This window comes from Manduca sexta, chromosome 21 (assembly GCF_014839805.1).
Source record: "Manduca sexta isolate Smith_Timp_Sample1 chromosome 21, JHU_Msex_v1.0, whole genome shotgun sequence".
NCBI lineage: Eukaryota > Metazoa > Arthropoda > Insecta > Lepidoptera > Sphingidae > Manduca > Manduca sexta.
In genome coordinates this window covers 14,938,230-14,963,210 of record NC_051135.1, presented here as the reverse complement: position 1 = coordinate 14,963,210, position 24,981 = coordinate 14,938,230, and the positions used below count along the sequence as shown (strand labels likewise).

At 41.4% G+C, this 24,981-nt stretch overlaps 2 protein-coding genes across 4 annotated transcripts in view; one reads left to right on the top strand and one right to left on the bottom strand.

Moving 5' to 3' along the window:
• Window positions 1-578: 578 nt before the first annotated feature.
• LOC115442271 (scavenger receptor class B member 1) overlaps window positions 579-24,981 on the bottom strand; it is a 31,816-nt gene continuing 7,413 nt past the window's right edge. The window contains exons 2-12 of one of the 3 annotated variants that reach the window (XM_037440874.1): window positions 8,057-8,189; window positions 7,739-7,817; window positions 7,367-7,461; window positions 6,460-6,623; window positions 5,774-5,918; window positions 5,214-5,414; window positions 4,705-4,829; window positions 2,973-3,226; window positions 2,380-2,498; window positions 1,923-2,048; window positions 579-1,332 (exon numbers count right to left, since the gene is read on the bottom strand). In XM_037440874.1, coding sequence (XP_037296771.1) covers window positions 1,114-1,332; window positions 1,923-2,048; window positions 2,380-2,498; window positions 2,973-3,226; window positions 4,705-4,829; window positions 5,214-5,414; window positions 5,774-5,918; window positions 6,460-6,623; window positions 7,367-7,461; window positions 7,739-7,784 — 1,494 coding nt within the window. In that variant the 5' untranslated portion in view covers window positions 7,785-7,817; window positions 8,057-8,189 and the 3' untranslated portion in view covers window positions 579-1,113. The remainder of the gene's footprint in view (window positions 1,333-1,922; window positions 2,049-2,379; window positions 2,499-2,972; window positions 3,227-4,704; window positions 4,830-5,213; window positions 5,415-5,773; window positions 5,919-6,459; window positions 6,624-7,366; window positions 7,462-7,738; window positions 7,818-8,056; window positions 8,190-24,981) is intronic. The other 2 variants (XM_037440876.1, XM_037440875.1) reach the window with 2 other exon arrangements.
• LOC115442232 lies at window positions 13,690-16,174 on the top strand. The gene is made up of 2 exons (XM_030167238.2): window positions 13,690-15,756; window positions 16,124-16,174. Exons 1-2 carry the CDS (start codon window positions 13,690-13,692, stop codon window positions 16,172-16,174), a joined length of 2,118 nt encoding a protein of 705 aa, XP_030023098.2.

The following is a 24,981-nucleotide window of genomic DNA, read 5'->3' as shown; positions in this document are numbered from 1 at the left end:
TGTAATGCTATTTTTAGTCAGTTGTAGCCTTTACCATCAGACGTTTTCCACATCTCATCCTACAGTGAAATAAAAAGAGCTGAGCTATGTATTATAAATAGAATTAAATAGATAACATATACATTTACATAATGATCTTTTTATTTTTAATGACTATTCGGAATAAGTAGGTACTTAACAAAATAACAACAAATCCAAACACATTCTTATCGATAAACATTATTCCGCAGTCATTCAACTTTAGTAATGTTATATAACTTATTCGACAATGGAATAAGGTAAAACGAAAAATGTGTCACCTCTTTTCATTGTGCCTTTGCCTATGGATTGGAGTTTATCATTATATAATTGTAAAAAAAATTCTATACTATCACCCGTATAGTTATTTATTTTTACGTCACCTCCTTGAATATAGAAAATTATTGATCGTTTTCAAGTTTTAAAGCATCGACAAACTTATTATCTACAAACTGCACGAGAACTACAATCTCTTCAAAAAAAAAACATCCATTAGTTAAAAGTAATTAACCCTGTAAGCAAGTACTTAGGTAATTCGGTCTTAAATAAATAAACACGAACACTAGGACACATTTTACTTAAATATTGTTAAAATTATTTGAGCTGGAACTGAAGTAGCCATTTTGTTTCGTAAAACAGAACATAAATGACGAATTGCGCCCATTTCGAAGTGTAATGGAGAAACGCTTTAGTGAACCTTAACCCTCCTTGATGCTGTTTCTCTTTTTGGAGAGCAATTACGATTACCAAGAATCGTTGTAACTATCAGGTCTTAGTCGATGTAGTACTTCAGCTTAAGCAAAATATTTAGCCATCCAGCATTATTTTAAATCATTGGGCGGTAGTTGCCGCTTATCATCAGCCGCACCGCTTGCTCGTTTGCTACTTAAGTAATAAAAAAAATTACGCAGTTTTGACGCATCTGCTTGAGACGCAATCATCCATATAATGTTCTCACCGTCATCATTTTGGGAGTGTTCTAAATAGAAACACCAACTTCGTTCTCAGTGATTACTACCTTGTTGGATACCAAAACAGTAGATATAAACTATTCAGAAACATTTCGAGATAGTTCGAGAACGCTCCAAATCTCAGTCAATTTTTATCTTTCTTAACTAGAAGCGTTTCTGCTTTCTTCTCGTCTATACTTTGTATAGTAAATATATAATAAGTATAGATAAGTTTTACAGAATATCCTAGTAGTAGAAGTCCTGCGATGACTAAAATTATTTCTGTGATTAAAACCACTTTAGGTACAGTGATGTATATCAGTCTTAGTGCTGTTATTGCTATGGATGGGAGCTCGGGTTGTATCTGAAAAATAAATTAGGATTAAAATTAGCGAATTATGAAAAAAAAAACTCTGCGTCAGGTAACAATTAAATTGATCATATGAAATGACCTATCCAGAGAGCTGTGATAGGTAAAGATGCAACTTTGCACCTGACGTCTGCATTTTTAAGGGCAAAGGCATTATTCCTCTAGCAGAGGGACTAGCAGACTAGAGGCTTTCCCACCATCGTACCTACCACTACAACTCCTGTAAGCCAGGAACAGCAGTGGCACACATTTTATATCACCGAGCGGTGAAGCTCGGCGAGTCTCAGGGAACACTAATTTGTCTTTATCCCGCAACGAAATTAATCAAATAGAGGGAGAGTTGGTAATAGTAATTATCTACTACCACTAGCAGACTAGTAGTTAGAGAGACTATTGTAGACTAGCTTACAAATGATTCAATATTTTCAACCAAGACTTTTGTAAGCCCATCCTTCTATCACATCACGGGACGGAATACACATAACGGGAAGTACGGGTGTACGTTACGTATCTGCCTATACCCTCGGGGATAAAAGGCGAAAGTGTGTGACTGTATAATTTGTTCAATGCTACAGCAGACTTACAATTTTAAAATGCGCTAAAGGCACCACCATGTTGGAGAACTGACTAGCATCGCTGTTATAACTGACGTCTCCCACCATAATGTTCACTTGCAATGACAAAGAAGTCTCCAAAGTCAAACCGATTTTCTGAAGAGAAGAAAAGCTTTTATATTAATTGAATAACAAGATGTAACTGTTAGGTAGTAAATGTAGTGCCTGACCGCAAAAATAGCAACACCACAAAAAACATAAAGTTGTCATGAGAATGATTTCTTTAATTTTCTTGGTACAAAAACAAAATAGATTCATAATATACATAAAATTAAAATGAAATAAACACAATATAAAACACAAACCTTTTGTTAAGCCAATATTCTGTAGCCTGGGGCTAGGAGGGCCAAAGTGCTACCCTTAAAGTATATTAAAGTCGGTTCTTTTTCTAATTATAATAACGTCCTCTCTACTCGATATAACTTACCGGTTCTATAACCATGTGACTGGAGTGTATACCAGGATCAGGCTTCAAACCTTCGATACGGTTCATCAAAGCAGGATCAGCATCCAAAAAATGACCTTTCGACATTGCCATTGGTATACCTGAAATAAGTAGTAGTGAATATAGTGTTTTGTATGAATGTAGTAATCTTAATTTTAAGTAATTAAGTTTCGGAAATAGGTCTTTCATAAGGGAACAATATTAAAGGCAAGATGGAACAGAAACATGAAGTTTTCAAAGTGATAGAGCAATGCATCCAACTTCATATTCAGCATATTTATCCTGATTGACCGTTCAAGACTTCTGCGGGTTGTCAGACTATCGGTAGTTCCCTCTTTCTTCCTTGCATGTATTTGACATAGCTACGAACCAAACATCAACATTCCGCCCCAGCATCAGGAAGGCTGCAAAGTCTTCGAAAAAAGCATTAAAGATAAATTATCGCTAAGATATACGTCTTTATTATACATCACGTTAGAGGTAAGGCCGGTAACGATTGTAGACATCTTGGTGAAAACATCTTGACTACGATGCCTGTGGTGCACAAAACAGCAAACGTAAGTGTCTAAACTTACCAAAGAAACATCTGGACATATCCATAATTCCTTGAGGGCAGAACCCTTTACCATCGCACAGTCGGGTATTATAGAACGTGTCATTTCTAAACTTGTAGACGAAGGCGTTGGGGCCATACTCCGAGGACTTGATGCCACAGAACTCCACTCCGTAGGTCCTGCAGACGCCCAGCCGGTAAATGTTGATGGGAGTGCTGGTTGAGATAAGGGGAGGGTATGCCATGCCCTCGTATGTGTCGTTGAATACGGTGGTACTAGAAGTGATATAAAGAGTATAATTCCCAAATTAATAAATAATAACAATCGGATGCTTCATGGAAGGCATGATATAGTAACGAAGCTGTTGGTCACCTAATGTTATAAAGGGCAGAGGTACTGAACAGTGATCCTAATTCGTTAAGATCAGATGTTATGTATTATCTTCTTCGGCATTTAATTTGCCCATATGCCATGCCAATGTGGGTTTGACACAATACATTTTTTGAGTAACTTGCCGTAAAAGATTTGACTTGGTTTTCACCACCATTCTTCTGGCCAGCGTCTATACCAGAAGCTCCCCACTCTCAGACAAATCCATCATAAGACCTAAACAAAATCTTGCCTGAGAGAATATTCAAAACCGGAAACTTCCGGTCTACTATCCACAAACGTTTTTCCTATAGAAGCAACAAAGTGATCTTACTGAAGTCCTTCGTTGTCGTTTTCACACAATTTCATAAACAAAATAAACAAAACGATAAATAGTTTCTGAGAAACTTTATATGCTTAGCGTGGGATTTGAGATATTTTTTTTTGTTCCAAGATAATAATTAAAAACATGAATTTTAAATTTAAAATTCATATAATAATTAACAATTACGGCTATGCAGTCAGTGACATGCAGCCTTAGGGGTTTTCGTTTGTTTTTTGATAATATCAGGGATTTTTTTATTTGTTTTGATACTTGCCACTAATTACACTTGTTTATAATGTTAATTTTCTTTTTTTTCCTCTTTATAAGTTTGTACCTATGTTTGTCTGTCTGTGACAAATAAATTACTTTTCATTCTTTCTTTCAATGAAAATTATAATCAGATGTTCATATTTAATTAAATGTTTTGTCCTGTATACGCAGTTCTAATATAACGTTTTATTTTCCGTTACGAGTAATGTATATCCTATGTTTTACAGCCCTTAATATTGCCAACAATAGGAACAATAGCAATAGGAAGTAATTGTATCCGATAGATAAAGGTTAAAGCATAAGAGATATTTATGTTTGAACGCGCTATTCTCTGTAAATACGTCTCTGATCCTGAAAATACTCTTACTAATAAGAAGCAACATTAACCATGAATGGTATCGATTTCTTTCTGTCCCTAAAAGACATATATATGTTGCAGAGCCGTGAAGAAAATATTAGATTATGCTGATGGTAGGTCTCTCATACGTGAGAGTCCGCTTGGGTAGGTACCACCGCAATGTCTATTTCTGCTGCCTAACAGCAATGTGTAGCCACTGTTGTGTTCCAGTTTGAAGGAAATTGTAGCCAGTGTAACAACTGGACATGAATAGACTTAACATCTCACGTCTCAGGATGGTGAGCGCAGTGGAATACCAAACAATACTTCGTAATTCAAGGTTTTGGATGGTGTTTCTGGTGTTTATGCGCGGTCGTTTTATTTACCATCAGGCGAACGGCAAGGTCCTCATTCAAAGCAATAAAAAAAGACTATAGTTTATTGTCTGTTACCTGTCAGGAATATCTTCAGCGCTCCACACCTCAGCGTTTCTGTACTTTGTTACTGACTTTATCTGGAACTTACTGGCCTCTTCGGTGCTTAACACCATTTGATACTTAGTGCCATTGTCGTAGAACTAAAACAATAGGAATCTATCAGAAAAATCACATTCAGGTTTTTTTTATTTTTAGCATGCAGCATGAATACGGAGTCAACGCAAGATGGACATTTTATAGCGAAGCGATACCTTCCTATGTCGATGCGTTTGGTATAGTAAATTCTATCTACGTAGTTATGGAATCGATATGGTTACATATGTTTTGTGCGATGAATGGCACTGAAACGGCCTCAGCACCGCCCCATCTCTTTCCCTACCGTCCTAAGTCTTCCTCTCTGACAGATAAAATGGCACTTAAAATTTCTCTGACACTGTGGGTATTTCAAAACAACGATTATCATTTTTTTCTTAATTGCTACTACTGCTAAAAAGACGGTCAGATATAATTAAAGGTATCCATACTCTATCTAATATTCCCGTGGTTTTAAAATGTATCAGGCCAGGGACCAGGTTGTTTGCGACTGTGAGGACAGGGTCCTCATACCCCCACAGATATTTGTGGGCGTCCATCTTCACAATGGCGGTGGATCGAAGCTCACGCACGATGATGCTGTACAAGTTCTTGATGAAAAGCGGTGACGAGTGGAGTATGGTAGTGGCACTCTGGAAAAATGGTCACCATTACATATTAACACACTTCAAAAAATATACCTTAAATTAGTAGGTATTTATTCCTGATGTTTAATTAACTATATTAGTATTTTGTCTTTTTCAAAATGTAAATTCTTCTTTAAAATCATATAAAAATTTAGTTTTTAAATCGTCATGACCACTTTTTTTTACATGTAAATACACAAATGATAAAGAAGCGATACAAAGAACTACTAAATCTTCGATTTACAATTACAACAAAACAACTAAATCATAACTCACTAGCTATATTTTTGCCGCGTTGAGAATGAATATATTCGTAATATTTTTTTTATCTTATTATTTAGTAAAAATATGATAAAAAATAATACCAGCATAGGAATATTAGGCATGACGATTTGCACGTCCCGCGTGTCTGCCACTGACTCCTCGAGAATGAACTGGGCCCGCATGCGCGGTATGTAGCTCATCTCGCCAGAGTCGGAGAACTTCAGTTTGTCGTGACTACGGTACTCCCTGAAACGATTTTTAGTGATATCGTAGTCTCTAATATAAAGTCTTGTGTTATTTTATGCTAAGCACAGATATGTAGTTACTTTAAAAGGAGTAAGATAGTTAGGTTTTAGATTCATGATTCCCAAAGTGATCCAGGTGGACTCCAGGGGTCCACAGGAGACTCCACAGAAGTCTACTTTGGCCTGATTAAAAAATGAGTGTTCACAATTTATAAGCGGGGGTCCATGAATTTTTTTCTGGATTTAATAGTGAAGAACTAAAATGTTGGCTTGACTTCATCTATTAAGGCAACTTATATTTTACGAAGCTTAGCGACTGTTACATTTAAAAACTTGCATATTCTTTGCAATATGACAGAAATTTATCCGTAGGGCGTCCACTGGAACCAACAATATTTTGGAAGTGGTCTATGTCACAAAAAAAGTTTGGAAACGTCTGGTCAAACGTATTTGAGTATTCTTCACATTCCATTTCCTGTAAGAAATCTTTCAGATACGTTGATTCTTAAAACGTTTTGCTTTGTTATTATAGACGTACTCACACATAAGTAAAAGGTCCAATTTCCTCCAGCTTAAGTTTATAGTCCTCTCCAGACATGAACTTATCCGCATTGGTGATGTTGAATAGGTAGATGGCATATCTCCCTCCTTCCATCTCGGATTCTAAAAGCTGATGTAAGATGCTTCCGTTCGCGAGGCGGAATTTCTGGAAAACGCTATTTTATAAACACCTTTTATTTTTGTAGAAGCAAGGGCGAAATAAGGTCATCTACTTATAATCGGGTCCTGACTCACAGACCTTTCGTCGGTACCTATTTAAAGTACTTCCGTAATAGGTTATTTGACTTATTTTCATTTATATTTTTTATAAAATATGAACGTCGTATAAATCCAAAAAAAATACGAATTGGAGTCTGGTGAAAAATCCACAACTTTTAAGCCATTGAAATTAGGTAGTATGGGTGAGGGTCAAAAAAGTCAAAAGGGACGAAATACTTGGCTGTGACGACATCAGGCATTACTATTTGAAATAATGCTGTTTTCGCAGAAGGATTTTGTTTTTGTACTAATTGCTGTTACATATTTAAAAATACACATAATCAAACATAGTCAAATACCCTATCCTTTGTCTCAGAATTGAGAAGGGATATCCATTAAATTAAATAAAAATAGACCTGAAGTTAACAGTGTACCCAAAAATATTGTTAAGTGACGATAGAAGCTAGAGGAAAGCTAGGATTTCGGCACCTGTGTCATAATGATAATTGGAGCTGAGCTAATTGCAAATTGTGAGGCACAATTTTCGATTTTGAACCAATACCGAATAACCGAATATGATTTAACCTACCTAATGATCAAATCTGAATCCACAGTAAAGCAGTCTTATCGTGTACTGATGGCCGAGTCGCCCTAAACATGAAACATTTCTATCTAATTGCAATCACTTACATATTTAGCTATGATGAACATGGGGTCCGTGATGGTCAAAATAACGGGAATTAACAACATCCCAATTCCCAAAAAAAGTGTTATGATAATTTTTCCTAAAAATAAAATTTCAATTATTTTAGCGAAATTTGTAAAAACACTTTTTTAGTAATGTCGTTTACTTACACTAGACACGAAGGTCAAAAATATAAAGTGTATTAAAGATTGAGATCTGAGTACGAAGCATTCGCTGATGCTGAATGCAACAGGCCCCTATAACACGATTCTCACTTGCTTACGTACATAAACTTGCCAAATAGGTAAAAACTTTCATTAACCATTACCTCTACATCCATACATACATAACAATAACAACATGATATATATACTTACCCCTAATCCTCTCTTTCAAATCATCTTTCCGCGGAACAAGTACCATTTTTTATTATTCTTATACAGGTTTACTCGTTACCTGAAAATAATAACATAAATACAACTCTAGAATATACAATTCAAAGCAGGCTCGATGTTCCTATCGTGAATGATATAATACAATAATAACTTATTTCAATGACGCTAACAGGTTACATGTGAGACCCATCCTTAATTAGATCCCCACACTATGAATCACTGTTGGTACACTATTTCACCACTTTGAATCATGTTTTCAATCAGTCCAACTGTTAAGCTTTAGATTGATTGACGACGTACCGTTCCAAGTATAATATCATATTTAAATGTTTTTTATCGTAGGCGGCGGCTTGGCATACCCATATACCCCTAGCACTGTCGAAGTTCATGGGCGGTCACCAGTGTCCATGAGTTGGGCCGTTAGCTTCAGTGCCTTAAAAAAATACAAGTTTTATTATTCACTTAGAACCAGTTGTTTTTAAAGAACCTTCACTACAGATTTGTTTGATACTAAATGAATTATATTGTTTTAATTCTTAATTGTATAAATAATTCCGGATAACCGAAAGATTTAATAAAACTATAGTGACGCAACTCCTAGAAAATATTATTTCCATATTACAATGGAAATATATTTGTTTTTATTTTATTAAAATACTCTCTTTTGTTCCCGTGTGAAAGAATTTTCCAGCATAAAAGTCCCGCTCTATATTTTCCTGGGATAGATATTAGCCTATGTCCTTTTTAGGGTCCCAAACTATCTCAATACCGAATTTCATCGAAATCATTGGATATTTTTGGGCTTATTGCTTTCAGACAGGAAGACAGATGCAGTGAGGCATTTCGTTGTATAATATACTAGCTTACCCGGTGAACTTTGTTTCGCCTTAGAGGCAATAAATGAGCAGATTTTGGATTTAATTAAGTATTTTTTTAGGATATTAAATATTATAAATAAAACCAATCAAGTATTTTAATGAACGCTACTATGCAAGCAGTAATCAGAGCTGCAGTCGTATCGAAACGCTACTCGATTCAAATCAGTACTTGATAAATTTCTTCTTGTGCGTCGAAAATGATCTAGTTGTTGATCTCTGAGGTTTGCTCGACGATTTTGCATTGCCAACCGAGCCGTTTCATGGGCTGCCTCGCTTAGCTCTTGTGATTGAGAAGCACGAAGTCGAGCCATACTAACGTGGCGCTCTTCACGTGCAATTTCTTGTTCTTCTTCAGTGCTTTCATTCGCAATGTTTCGAATCCTAATCGGCTTTGTCGGGAAACCCGGCAACCGAAATCACATCAACCGGTCAAATTCAAAATTTCGAATTATCAAATTTTCAATCATACTTAATCATATACCTCACATTTTTCTGTCTGTTGCGTTTTGTTATTCCGTATCAGTTGCGTTTTGTTGTACTACGTTTTGTATCACGTCCAATGGAAAAGGGATAAAAAGTCTCCTATGACAGTCTCCTGGTTCTAAGCTTCCTCCGTACCAATTTTCAACCAAATCAGTACAGCCGTTCTTGAGTAACTAACTAACACAATTTTCTTTTATATATATATAGATTTTTTTGAACTTTTTAAGAGGAACAATTCCGTCATACATGACGGGACTTAACGGTCCGTACGCAGTCCATACAACATGAACTCTTAAAAAAATATTATTTTCCCGTTTTTATAATATTTTTCTGGGCTCCTATTAGTCATAGCGTGATGTTATACAGCCTTCCTTGATAAATGGGCTATCCAATACTAAAATATTTTTTCAATCTGAACCGCTAGTTCCTGAGATTACCACGTACAAATAAACAAATTCTTCAGCTTTATATAATAGTATAGATAATTTATTTGTTTTTTACATTGCATTTTAGATAAGTTTTTTACTTGTTTTATTTTCAGCTAAAGTATCGCTAAGATATGAGCTATAGCACAAAACACACGACACAAAATATCTGCAACTAATTACTATTTGCCATAATTTTATACACTTACTAGGAATATTTACTAATGTGTGGGTACCACAGTATTGTCTATTTCTCAACAACTATCAAACAGAAAATTGAACAGAAGGTTGCCCTGGGCGTCACATCCTAGGGAGGGCGCTGATAGGATATAAGAAGGAAGGCGCAAAAGGCTTATCAAAAACATAAAAAAAAAATTAAAAAATGTTGTGGGGCGGGGAGTATTATGCATTTTTCCACATTTTATTAGTAATCACATAACTGATTTCGCAAAAGCTAAGTTGAAAAGTAAGTAAATGCATTAAAGCAAATTTTATGTAAATTTTGAGTTGCTCATTTTTGCAGGCTATAATTTTATAGCCTGCGAATATGAGCAGTTACAACAATAGTTTAATGAATTACATCATTATAAGCACCTAATTAGACTTCATTTTATGGTGTTTTATTTATTTTAAAATTGTCTGTTCTTTAAATGAATATTGTCTATATAAAACGACAAGATATCAAATGAAATCATTCTATGTTTCTTTTTAATTTATTTTTCATTGCTGTTGTAAATATGGTATATGTTCTTAGTAATTAAATAAAGTTAGTTAAAAGATGTTATTGACATGAGTGTTTATTTCGGACTAAAGAGAAGTAACTATGGCAAACAAAATACAATTAGTTCTAAAAATAGAACATATAAAAAATAATAAGTCACGACGAAGGTTACAATCTCCAACAGCCGCCCTTAATCGCAGTTGTGACAGAAACAAAACAAATAAAATAATTAAGTTTCTAAACCTAAGTTAACTACACATCGTTTGTGTGCTAGAGGTCCGAGGGCCTTCGTTAGTACATCAGCAGGCATATCGTTACTTTTTATATATTCTAACTTAACAATATTATTAGATACCTTTTCCCTAATAAAGTGAAACCTAGTATCTATATGCTTCGTCCTGCTGTGGTGTACAGGATTTCGAACAAGATTAATGGCACTTTGGCTGTCAGAAGCTAAGTTAACTGAACAAAGTATACCTGTTATCTCGTATATAAACCGACGTAAGTAACACGCTTCCTTCGTGGCAGACGCTAATGCCATATATTCTGACTCGGCCGAACTTAACGCAACAGTAGGTTGCTTCTTGGAATATTATAAGAATGTGTGTAATTTACTACATAAATTAGATTTTAGAGATTAAAGATTATTAATTCATAAGATAAAAAGTTAAGATTTATGGATGATTAAATACTACTATAGATATTAAACATGCATATTATGTGGTTAACATACATCCTGATGTAAACAATATAGATATGATTCTTTTAAAAGAAGTAGCTATATACTATCAACTTAATGTCTATTCTTTTTTGGTCTATGTACTATTCCATTAACAATCCCTAAAATTATGAAACTACTGATTTCATTATTAAAGGAAAAGGGTTTTGTATAAATTGTACACCTTGATTATTTTCTCTACATTAGCCACAAATATAACCAATGTCTAGAAAATATACAGACAACTATAAACTTTTTAAACAAGTTTCATTATAGATAAAGATAAATGTGATTTTATACTAAACATGTAAATTCTTAGGTTTGGTCTTTAATTTTGTAAAAAGGACTCTTGATATTACAAAAAAGAATTAACAGCCTAAGGCTAATCAATAAGTTATTGAGTAAAGGTGAAATAAACAAGACCTGCAGTGGTGGGTTAAAAATATAATGAGCTCAGATGTCCACATTGAAAAGAATATATTTCATTTAGAAATACATAACATAACTAAAAATATGTGGTCCAGATAATATATGTTTTATGCTTCTCCACTATTCCCTATGGTATTAAAAATAAATAAATAAACATATTAGTGGTTACCCAGATGCATTAGTCCCCTATTGAGTAACATAACCATAGTTTCCAATATATATAAATTTCCTGATTATTGAGCCCATAATATTTCAACCTTCAAAACACTTACTTACATTGCACAATTCGAGGTCCATACACTTAGTATACCAGACATTAAAATTGATTGCAGGAGTACTATCAGGGAAACATTCATAAAATCAGGAATGTATAATGAAGTAGTGGACGTATTGATAAGTTCCATTTCTAAAAACACAATGAAACAATGTTTACCCTTAAGAGCGTTTACGCATCCGCGCGCCGTATGTCTCAAAAACAGCACTATTCGAAGGAGATAAAATCCATCAAAACATTATTTTAAAAACATATGAATTAGTAATAATTATAGAAAATTTTGTTGTCTAAATAGTTAGTAGAGAAATTTTTTAGATTTACTGAGTATTTGTAAATTCTTTAATGATTACTGAACAGAGGTTTTGTTATTTGCGCTTCGAACGTCTATTTCGAAGCTCAAAATATCTTATGCAACTAACGAGCATAACAATATGTTATTTTTATCTAACTAAAAAGATCATGAAGAAAAAAGTTAGTAGAGAAAAAATATCTTTTTATCGTTTAATTCATGAGAAATAAAAATTCAAAGAATTCGAAAATTTCAGAAATGTTGGTCATTTAAATGATTTTTTTTTAATCACTATATCTTACTTAATTGAATATAATATTGGATTACTATAATAGAAGAACATCTCCTTAAAAACATACAATTTAAAAATTCAACAGAATTAGTTCCGTTATTTTTCCATAAATATTTTAAATACCACTATAAAACTCAACGCGCAAATCGTTCATAGTGGGCAAAATATTGATATTCATCAAATCAAATCAGTTAATTATTCTATTTCCACACCAAAAATAGATTTTACAAACTAAGGCCACCAAGACCTAAATATAACTCAACTTGAATATGTCTAGTTTATTTGATTACATTGAAAATAATGATATTCACAAAAGTAAATTAGAATATAATATGACAAAAAAAAAGACACATTATTAATGTTAGCTGCAGGCTAAAGAGCCCAAACAAATATTCTGATTAATATTAACAAGGATATAACTATAAGAGATGATTGTATAAATATTAAGTTTGACAAACTATTTAAAACTTTTGGACCAAATAGGTGCCAAAAATTTTTAACTATACCATTTTCAATAGTAGAGTGAGCATATGCCCAGCTAAAGCTGTTATTAATTATATTAATTAGCATTACAAAAAAGTCTAAAAATGCACATAAGAGGATCAACATTTATGCTATAAGTTGAACAACTGGATGGACTCTCCAGTCCACAACTTATGCTAGATTTTTATTAGACCTGTAATAAACAACAAGTTTTGCAGAAACAATCTTTATTAATTAATAATTAGAATTATTATTACTTAATGATTGATTGATAATATGATTTTGAAATAATTTAATATTAAAAATAAGTAAAACATGTACACATATTTTTAATAAAGATTTATTGTTTTTACAACTGGTCTTTGAACATCTACATCAATAACCACTCATCATAGAGGACGAGACATCAAGGAGTATAATTGAATAGTCAAACGAACTTACCTGTAAGTGAAGTTCGACTGTAATTATACTCCTTGATGTCTCGTCCGAAGATGATGAGTCCCACCCTACCCAATATTCCATAAACAGAGTGATTGGCCCATCTCGGGCGGCCCCCGGTTTTGTCCCAGGGGTGTCGACGGGCTCGGTGTGCGCTCACCCCGCCCCGAGCAGGCAGTGGGGGGGACCCTCTCTCCCATTGTCGCCGTCGCAGATCGTAATCTGGTGTGGAGGTCTGTGGATATGTCTCGCGCTCCTGCTGGACCGAGGGTCTTGGCTTAACCGCCCGGACCGCGAGGAAGAAAACCTCTATAAAAAATCACCCCGAATCCCAAGCGGCGGCGCACCGCGAGGGGATGCATGGCCGATGGGTAGTTCGGTCTCGAGTGCGACCCCCGCCATAGTACCAGTCGACACTCTGTGCGGGTTACGCTAGGCTTACCCAGGTACAGGGGGCTCTGCCTGGGCGGACCACCCTTTCCCCCATACTCGTGGGAACAGTTATGGATGAATCACTTTTTAAAAAACCAACAACGCCATTGACGAGGTTGCCTACCCCGGTTCCATCTGGGGAGGCGGAGTTCGACGGGCGCAAGCCCGCCGATGGTGATGCAGTGCAGGAGAGGAAGGGCGTTAAGCCCATCGAAGTCGTAGCCCGAACAGCCAGGGCTGCAGAAGAGGATTCCGAATCAAGCGGGAGTGTCTCTTCTCTCCGGAGCAGGAGGCTCTGGAGGAGGCATTCCCGTTCGATTGACAGTCTCACGCTCACCACGAGCGATTCGGATGAGCCGGCGCCTAAGGCTCTGACAGTTGATGGCAGGGGGAGAGGGCGTCCTCTCTCTGCCGGGAAATACGTTGGCCTGAAAAAGGCACAGAAGGAACGCGACAGATTGAAGCGGGAGGAGGCGCGGCAGAAGACAGAGGAGATTGAGGAGCGTCTCCGCTTCATAAAGTCGCCTCGAAAGGATAACTTAGATGAAGACCGCCCCGTCCTCAAGGAGGACCTTAAAGAGTGCGGGCAAATCGTGCGCGCTATAGTAAGAAAGTCGGGCAATCGTAAGGGCGCGTCTCAAAAGGCGCTCAACCGGGTGATAAACATCGTCGCCCGGTACGTTGAGCAGCCAGAGTCCGCCGCCATTGCCCGCCTAACGGAAGAGAGAAAGAAGGCCCAGGAAGACAGCGCCCGCCTGGAGGCCAGTGTAAAGAGGTTACAGGAGGAGAATGCCTCGCTCCGCCGTCGTCTTGAAAACTTGGAGGCGTCAAACGAGAATGACAACACCACGACGGAAGAGATGCTGGCCATGGTGGAGGCGAGGGTACAGGCCCGGTTAGAGTCCGCCCTGATGGGTCCGGCACAGCGGCCTCCTCTGGCCCATGAAAGGCGAGTGACAACCGGGGACACACAACTCCCCGTGTCGGGGGGAATAGTAGGAGGTCCTCCCCCGCCGAAGCCGAAGAGGGAGAAGGCAAAGGGGAAGGGGAAGAAGACAGCCCAACCCATCCCACCCATTCCCGATGCCGTGGCTGGGCCATCCAGCGCGCCGCCACAAGCTGTTGCGGGTCCTTCCACGGCCCCGATGACGCCTGGCAAGAAGAAAGAAAATGAAAAGAAGAAGGCAACACCGAAGCCGAATCCCCAAAAGGGAAGGAATAAGGACACGCCAGCACAACTCGCTCCGGAGCCCCGTCCGCTGCCGCCGGCCCCTGCGTCCATGGACACGGCCTGGACAGAAGTTGTTAGCAGGAAGAAGAAGGCGAAGACCAGTGCACCAAAACCTGCATCGAAGCGCCCCGAGCCGAAACTCCGGCCGCCGAAGTCAGCTGCAGTAGTCATATCGCTGACACCGGCGGCCGTCGAGAAGGGTCTGACATACGCTGGAGTGCTGACGGATGCTCAGCGGCGAGTGGACCTGTCCGGCCTACAAATTGATAGGCTCAGGCCGAAGTATGCAGCCACGGGCGCCATGCTCTACGAGGTGCCCGGGGCTGATTCTGAGCAGAAGGCTGATTCCCTCGCCGCAAGGCTCAGGGAGTGCTTTGGGGACTCGGACGTAGTTGTAACCCGGCCCACCAAGTGCTCCGAATTGCGAATTTCAGGGCTAGATTTCGCGGCCACTTCCGAGTCAGTGAAGATGGCCTTATGCAGTGCCGGTGGGTGTGCTGCAGAGGTGGTCAAGGTGGGGGAAGTCCGACCCGATAGATCTGGGATGGGCGCCGTTTGGGCCAAGGTGCCTACCAAAGCAGCCCAAAAAATAAAGGCGGGACGGCTCAAAATAGGTTGGGTCATAGCGCGAGTGACCGTCCTTGAGGCACGGCCTATGCGCTGCTACCGCTGCCTCGAGCAAGGGCACGTACGAGGTGGCTGCGCAGGACCCACAGATCGCAGTGACCTGTGCTACCGCTGCGGCAAACCGGGCCACAAAGCCCGACAATGTGTAGATAAATTTAACTGCGTCCTGTGCGCCGCAGCTGGCAAGCCCGCCGGGCATCGAATCGGGGGGAAGGCGTGTTCTGCCTTCTCCCGTAAATCCCAGCGTCGCCCACGCAGGAGACCGGCTGCCACGGCTGAGGTTCTGTCCCAGCCGCAGGCGGCGAGCCCACCGCAAACAGTGGCAGTGGCCGAGATGGATGTGGAGGAAATCGCCCATCAATAATGGACTTCAAGTTCCTCCAGGCGAACATTAACCACTGCGCCCGCGCCCAGGACCTGTTGTCCCAAAGCCTGGCGCAGTGGTCGGTGCACGTGGCCGTGGTCGCCGAACCGTATTTTGTCCCGCCCCGCGATAACTGGGTCGGGGACATCGACGGGTTGGTGGCCATCATCACCCAGGGTGCCGCTGGCTCCCCGCCCTTCACAAAAGTCGAGAAGGGCCAGGGATGCGTCGCGGCTCTGTTGGGGGACTTGTGGGTAGTAGGAGTGTATTTCTCCCCCAACAGACCCCTGGCCGAGTTCGAATCGTTTCTCGCTCGGCTGGGGGCCCTGGTTGAGCAGGGCCAACCTCACCAGGCGATTGTCGCCGGCGACTTCAACGCGAAATCCGTAGTCTGGGGTTCGCCGGCGACCAACGCTCGCGGTGAGGTCCTGGAGGATTGGGCGATTTCCGTCGGCCTAGCCGTCCTGAACAGGGGGTCGGTGAACACGTGCGTGCGGCACAACGGCGGGTCCATAGTGGATCTGTCGTTTGGGAGTCCCGCCGTCGCACGTCGTGTCCAGGGCTGGAGAGTCCTCGTGGGCGTGGAGACGTTGTCGGACCATCGATATATTAGGTTCGACGTCTCCGCATTCTCGAGTATCCGGCCCAACAGTGGTGGACCGAGTGCCCCTAACCAGGACGGCCCGCGGTGGGCGTTACGGCGCCTCGATAAGGAGGCCCTAGGGCTGGCGGCTTTGGCAGTGTCGTGGCTCCCCGTGCCGGAGGGTCCGGTGCGGGTCGAGCAGGAGGCGGAGTGGTTCGGGGTGGCAATGTCGGATGTTTGCGACGCCGCCATGCCCCGGGCCCTCCGTCATCCTCCGCGGCGACAGGTGTACTGGTGGTCGGCTGAATTAGCGCAGTTGCGCGCATCTTGCGTGGCTGCGCGCCGTCGATACGCCAGGCATCGCCGTCACCGTATCAGAAGTAGTACACACGAAGACCGGGAGCGGCAGCTCTACGGCCTCTACAAGGAGGCGAAGAGAGCGCTGCGGGTGGCCGTGCATAGAGCCAAGGTCGCGGCACGCAGGGAGTTTTTGGAGACTCTCGACGCGGACCCGTGGGGGCGCCCCTACAAATTAGTAATGAATAAGCTTCGTCCAGCGGCGCCCCCGCTGTCGCAGAGTCTCCAGCCAGAACTTCTGGCCAACGTCGTCGCGGCCTTGTTCCCGACCACCGAGAATACCACTCCTCCACCGATGGCGCCACCGGAAGTGGCGTCTTCGTCGTTAGAGTTATCGGCAAGGGATATTCCGGAGGTTTCGCCCGCGGAAATGCGGGCGGCAGTGTTTCGGCTGCGGGGCAAGAATACCGCCCCGGGGCTCGATGGCATCCCGGGGAAAGCCTGGGTGCTAGCCCTCGAACACCTGGGGCCGCGGCTCCGCAGCCTGTTCTCCGCCTGTATGCAGCAGGGCGTCTTCCCGGCGCGTTGGAAAACCGGGAGGCTCGTCCTGCTGAAGAAGGAGGGACGACCCACAGAGTCGCCGTCGGCCTACCGACCCATCGTGTTGCTCGACGAGGTCGCCAAACTCTTCGAGCGAATAATCCATGCTCGCCTCGTCGAGCACCTCGAGAGGGTCGGTCCAAACTTGGCCGACTGTCAGTACGGGTTTCGGTGTGGACGCTCTACCATCCACGCGATTCTACGGGTCAAGTCGCAGGCGGAGGAAGCAGTGGCCAGGGGTAAAATAGTTATTGCGGTATCGCTAGACATCTCCAATGCGTTTAATTCGCTCCCTGGCCATGCATCAATGAGGCACTGCGGTACCACGTGGTGCCGCCCTATCTCAGGCGTCTGGTGCACGCGTACCTTTCTGACAGGTACGTGGTCTATCCAGGCGCCGACGGGTGGCACCGGAGAGCGATGTCGTGCGGTGTCCCGCAGGGGTCGGTTCTAGGCCCTCTCTTGTGGAACATCGGCTACGACTGGGTGCTCCGTGGTGCTAATCTCCGGGGCGTCGGCGTGACGTGCTATGCGGATGACACGCTTGTCACGGCGACGTCCAAGACCTTCCAGGATGCCGCGATCCTGGCGGCGGTGGGCACCGGCAATGTAGTGAGCCGAATTCGGCGATTAGGTTTGAAGGTGGCCCTCGAAAAAACCGAGGCCATTTGTTTTCACGGGCCTCGGAGAGGGCCGCCGGCCGGTGCTCACATCGTGGTTGAGGGGGTGCGGATTCCCATCGGCAAAAGTATGAAATATTTGGGTTTGACCTTGGACAGCCGGTGGAAATTCCGCGCCCATTTTCAGAGTTTAAAGGCAAAGTTGTCTAGGGCAGCGGGCGCTCTTTCTAGCCTGCTGCCCAACCTGGAAGGTCCCGGTATCCCTTGCCGAAGGTTGTACCACGGGGTCGTGCGGTCCATGGCACTGTACGGCAATCCGGTCTGGGCTGACGCCCTGAGGGGGCGTTCTGTCGCTCTCCTGCGGGGTCCGCAGCGGGTCGTTGCGCAGCGGGCCATAAGGGCGTACCGCACGGTCTCGTACGAGGCGGCTTGTGTTTTGGCTGGATTCCTGCCCTGGGATCTGGACGCCAAATCTCTCTCCAACGCTTTTCACTGGAGGGAGGAGGCGTTCAGTAGCGGGCAGCGTCCGGCCCCGAAGGAGGTGGAGGCCAAGAGGGCCTCCTTACGGCGAGCCGCCGTGGAGGAGTGGCGTCTCAGGCTGGAGGCCCCGTCAGCGGGGCTTCGGGCCATCGCGGCAGTGCGTCCTGTCTTTGCACAGTGGCTGGACAGGCGCCACGGCGCGGCGACATTTCGCCTGACGCAAGTGCTCACCGGGCATGGTTGCTTCGGTGAGTACCTGTGTCAAATAGTAGGAAAGGAAGCAAGTGCCGTGTGTCACCATTGTGACAACTGCCCGCAGGATACGGCCCAACACACATTGGAGTCCTGCCCAGCCTGGGACGAGGAGCGCAGCGCTCTCTTTTCAGTCGTCGGAGGAGATCTCTCGCTGCCGGCCGTGGTCGCTTCCATGGTCGGCAGTCGGGAGGCCTGGCGCGCGGTGGCCCACTTCTGCGAGGTGGTCCTCTCGCAGAAGGAGAGTGCCGAGAGGGATCGAGAGAGGGAGGATCCCTCCCGCCGTCAGAGGAGACGAAGGAGGCGCCGGGTGGACGACTGACCGGCGTTTCCCGCCCTGTGGAATGGGGGCGTTTGGAGAATTCCACCACGGTATCCCCGGCCTGTCGTAAGAGGCGACTAATAGGGGCCACGAAGGGGGTCGTCGGCGGGCAGCAGGGGCTGTCCGCCCTAGTGCATTTTTGTGCAATTTTGCACATGTTTCGGTTGACCCCCGGGATGGACGGCAGCGTGTAGTTGGCCTCATGCTGCCGTAGACGCCGAGGGCGTCCTTCGGTGCGCGGGGGCTTCTGAGCCCCCCCCCCCCCCCCTCCCCCATAGGAGACGGGCCGCAAGGCGGCACCGCGCAGGGGCGGCTGCGGACGAATACTTAGACACTTCCGTCAGAGGAAGCCCGCAGTCGTCCCTAATGCGCCGAAGAGGGCCACCGCGGAGTTTTAGCTGGTAGGCCGTGCATAGGTTAGCTGTATATAGGGTTAGGGACTCGGCCCGGCGGTCGCCCGAAGGTCGCCATCAAATCCGGGCGGCTCAACGCCGGGCCGTAAGGCACGGTTACCCCAGCATAACCGCTCAGTCGCCCCCCATGAAGGCTGGGCGGTAGTAATAAGGGACTTTCTCCGCGAAACCAAAAAAAAAAAAAAAAAAAAGGTTGCTTCTTGGATTCCCATGATACTGGACCTCCACTTAACTTGTAAACATAACCGGTGTATGACCTTCTGTCGATTGGACAGTTTGCCCAGTCTGCGTCACAAAAACCCTTTAAAGGTTCTCTATTCTTCCTGTAAACCAATGAATAGTTTAGGGTACCTTTTAGGTATTGCAGAATCCTTTTAGCAGCATTCCAGTGTTCTTTAGTAAAACACGTATTAAATTGACTTAAATAGCTCGTGGCGTAAGCGATGTCTGGTCGTGTGTTTACCGCTAGATACATGAGGCATCCTATTAAGTTTTGATAAGGATAAGACTCACCGACTTGACCATCCATTCTTTTTTTCCATATTCTTTTTAATTAATGGAGTATCCACGGCCTTACAATCCTTCATATTAAATTTTTCTAATATAGAAAGAATATAATTTCGCTGGTTCAACCTTATACTCTCGGAATCACTTTCAACTTGTAGTCCCAAATAACATTTCAGTATTCCGAGATCTTTTAATGAAAAATATTTTGACAAATCATTCTTGACAGTGTCAAATGTCAAATCAGAATTAAAGAAGACTATTATGTCATCAACAAAGATTCCTAATATTACAAGTTCTTTACCAAAACGTTTAGTATACACACAAGGTTCGGAAGGAGTTCCTATGAAACCTATTTTAGAAAGCGTTTCATTTAACTTTTTATTCCAAGCTCGCGGTGCCTGTTTAAGACCGTAAAGAGATTTCTTCAATAAACAAACTTTGTTTTCTTTACCCTTTTCAATAAAACCAAGAGGTTGCTCCATGAAAACTTCTTCTTCTAAATCTCCGTTAAGGAAAGCTGTATCGACATCTAAGTGCTTCATTCTCAACTTCATATCTGCAGCTATCGCAAACAACGTGCGGAGGGAAGAATGACGAATCACTGGTGCGAACGTCTCGTTGTAGTCTACACTTTCAACTTGATGAAAACCTTTGACGACGAGTCTCGCTTTATACTTGGTAATATTACCATAAGCATCCCTTTTAATTTTGTAAATCCATTTACATGGTATAACCTTTTGTTAGGTCTATCTACTAAATTCCATGTATGGAGTTTCCTTAAGGAACTATACTCATCAACCATAGCATGTTGCCACTTATGAGCATCATCGGCATGAGTAGCTTCGTAATATGTCGTAGGTTCATTAGAATCTACCATTGACGTATTGTAAGCTTTATAAAAATTTGTTGCTTTTCTATCTCTGGAAGGGTATCTGCGCTCAGGGTGCGATTCCTGTTCCAAATTCGCTGTCACTTCTTCCACACTAGGCAGCCTTAAGTCACTGAGAGACTCTCGCTCTTCCAGAGTCACTGACTCTTTTGTACTTTCTAGATTTACTGGTAAAGTTGCTTCAGCCGCCGGGCTGATACTCTCATCACAGTCATAGAATTGACAGTCATGATCAAACTCAGAATCAATCTCTTTTGCTCATCAAATAACAATATAGATTCTGACTGTGCGACAGATTGCTTCTGCTTTAGCGCTGTAAAGCAATTTTCAAAAAGGTTGCATCTCTGGATATAATAACTTTTCGTGGGTTAGCAGGGTCCCTAAAAATATAAGTGCCTGGATTTTCAGAATAACCGACGAAAATTGCTTCCTGTGCCTTGACATCTAATTTCTTCCTGTGACACGAAGGTATATGGACTAGAGCTCTACAACCAAATACTTTTAGATGGCTAAGATCACCTTTTCGTCCATACCATTTGTCATAAGGAATTTGTCCACCTAAGGCTCGATGAGGAGACCTATTCTTAAGGTAAATGGCAACTTGGAATGCATCTTCCCAGAATGCTTTCGGTAGTGAGCTTTCAGCTAGCAACGTTCTTGCCTTTTCTGTAACCGAACGATGGGTGCGTTCCGCTACTCCAACTTGCTGAGGACTATAAGGCGTCGTTGTTTGATGTTCTATACCTTTTGAAGCAAGATAATCAACAAACTCTTTATTCACGAACTCCTTACCTCCATCAGTCCTAATTGCTTTAATTGTTTTATCTAACTGATTTTCAACAAAACATTGAAACACACAAAATATATCTTTGACTTCTGTTTTAGAAGAAATAAAATAAGCAAACACTTTTCGCGTATAATCGTCTACTATTGTCAACATATATCTATTTCCTTGAAAAGAAGTTGTAGACACCGGTCCCATCAAATCCATATGGATCAGTTCCAAAGGGGAAGTAGCCCTATTAAACGCTAACCTTTTGAAAGGTTTTCTTGCTTGTTTACCTTCCACACAAGCGATACAACTAGTTTTATCTACTCCTGTATACTTTATACCTACCTTGTGATTTTTCAGTTGGTTCATGCCTATACGACACAAATGTCCTAACCTCTTATGCCAAATTTGATAACTATCCTGACAGCCAGAGTGCACATCTTGTGTCAAAAATTATCCGCCACATTCTCGGAAACATTTACAGTTCCATCTAAAACGTACAGTCCACCACAGGGCGAGGCATGAGCAACAGATTCACCTGTAAAATTAAAAGTATCAGATTTATAAAAGTTACATCCATTTTTATCAAAAACACAAATAAAACCCTTTTCAACAGTTTTATATACAGATAACAAACTAGCTTTCAAATCTGGTATATAAGCAACATCACTAATATTGTTGACCACGTTCTCGGGCGTGTTTATTGAAATATTTCCAATTCCGCAGCACTTAATCTGTTCTCCATTTGCGACAGTAACAGTACCTTGATTCTGTATCGAGATATTCTGAAACCAGTCCCGTCTAGAAGTCATGTGTCTAGTACAACCTGAATCTACATAAATTATGTCCTTTCTTGGGTTTCCAGAAGTATTAAGACTTGTAAATATCGTATCATTGGTATTTACCGCATTGCCTTTTCTCCTTCTTGTTTCTCTGTGGACAGTCTGGTCTCTTATGTCCAGGTGTCTTGCACTCATAACAAACTATATTCTTCTTCATTGACTTAGGCTTCTTCTTCGCATGAAAGACAGAGTCTAATGATGTAGCCACATCTTTGGACATTTCATTAAGCAGTTTTGTTTTCACCAACTCTGTAGTCACGTCTACATTGCAATTTTCTAAAGCCATAATGAGAGGTTCATACCTTGGAGTTAGACCTCCCAAAAGTATTGCAGCAATAGACTTGTCCTCTATGACTACATCAATATCCGCAAGATCCTGTGCGGTTGACATAACTGCGTTAATATATAGTTCAATATTTTTGAACTCTGATAGACTCAACCTGTACAGTCTACGCTCCAAAAATAATCTTCGTCCTATTCCCTTATCTTCAAAGGCTTTTTGCAAACAAGTCCATGCCTCAGATGCAGTTTTCGCACATCTTATATGGGTTATCGCTGCACCTTCTACTGATAAGCATATCTTTGCTAATGCCTTTGCGTCTTTGCGTACCTTTGTAGAGGCAGGGGTTGTGTCTCCATTTGGGTATCCACCGATTGTTTCCCACAGATCCTCATGCATAAGGTAATTGCGCATCTTAAATTTCCATGTAGGATATCCATCTTTATTCCTCAAACATGAAAATGTAAAAGATGAGCTCGACGACGGGGAATTTTTCACACTCGAAACATCTCCAGATTCATGTGACATTTTCAGACTATTACTATTTCCTAGTCACACAAAAAATATATACAACTTTATTTTACTAAATAACGTGAAAAAAAACTAAGAACTAAGCGTTCGTGCTGATAACGTGTTGTAAATATGGTATATGTTCTTAGTAATTAAATAAAGTTAGTTAAAAGATGTTATTGACATGAGTGTTTATTTCGGACTAAAGAGAAGTAACTATGGCAAACAAAATACAATTAGTTCTAAAAATAGAACATATAAAAAATAATAAGTCACGACGAAGGTTACAATCTCCAACAATTGCTCTGAATGACGAGACGAACTTGCCGTTCGTCCGATGGCAAGCGATACGACTGCCTATAAACAGTAGAGACACCATCCAATGCCTTGAATTACAAAGAATTGTTTGGTATTCCACTGCGCTCGCCATCCTTCATCTTGTATAATAAATTTAAAATAAGTAATTGTGTAATAATTTTTAAAAGAAATATAGGAACCCACGCAAAAGATCGACGCAAAATATCCACGTTCCTCAATAAAATATTCATTATTTTTTTTTATGTACTGGCCCAGCAACGTGACTCCACTACATCTGATGGTAAGTGGATGGAATGTCGACCTTAACATTTAACTCGCTTATTAATCCATGAAGCATCGGAATGTTTGCCGCCAAACATGACATTACTAAACTATCGGAGTTAAAGTCATTATATTTTTATTATTATTATTCAAATGAGAGCAATAGTTGGCCTTTCTAATGTCCATAATAATTAAAATCAGTGTTTCGTATATTTAGGATTAACAATAGGAATAATCTAGAACATTTTTGAAAAAACGTCTACATTCATGGAGAACTAACATTTTAAATTCCGTTAAAGTAAATAATAGTAACAGTTGGCAAAATCAAATATTATAAATAAATAGTGATTTAGTAGTCGTTTTTTAACTTTATAGATATTTGTTTAATAAAATTTTGTAATACCGCTTTGATATTGTAAAATACGACTTCAAGATAATATTTGATTTAACTGTAATAATTTATTTGAACCTGTAAAATGTTATACGTTATTTAGATTCCGTCATTGTAACTCTACCACTAGTTCGGAGAACAGTTCTCATCACAGTAGAACGGGCAAGAAACTCTGGTATTGCTCTTTTCAAAATTAGTTTAAGGTATAATTATTTATTATATTTACGATAATGTGAGACATTAAAATAAAACTAAACGTCAGGAAACGTCGGCAGAGAATTATAATATAAAAGCCACGATAGAACGCGCAAAATAAATTTTATTTTATTTAGTTGAGGGTATAAACTACAGTACATGATGAGAAAATAATAAAATTGGGTTTTTATTGTTGTTTAGAGCAGTTAATATATTCACAAAATATAAATTTCCATACAAAGCACCTTCTCAGGTATCATGAAATATAATACTTCTAATATAATACCCCTAGTACTTAGATAAAGTAAGCATATTGGGCAGAACAAACTACACAAGTAGCACCCGTTCACGAGTATGACGCATGTGCCAGCCATCGGCCTCCTCAACCATATTGTAGGGAAGTGGCCGACCCGTCACACGACGCCGCCGCAGGTACAGACAGTAAGAGAGTATGTCATAGCCAAGACGCTTACAGTTACATATATTACGAATAAAAAAAATAATATTATGTGTAACGTATTGTCATACAGTTTCTATCCTTCTTCGATAAATGGGTTATCCGACATTAATGAAATTGTTTAATTCAAATAAGAAGTTCCTGAGATAAGC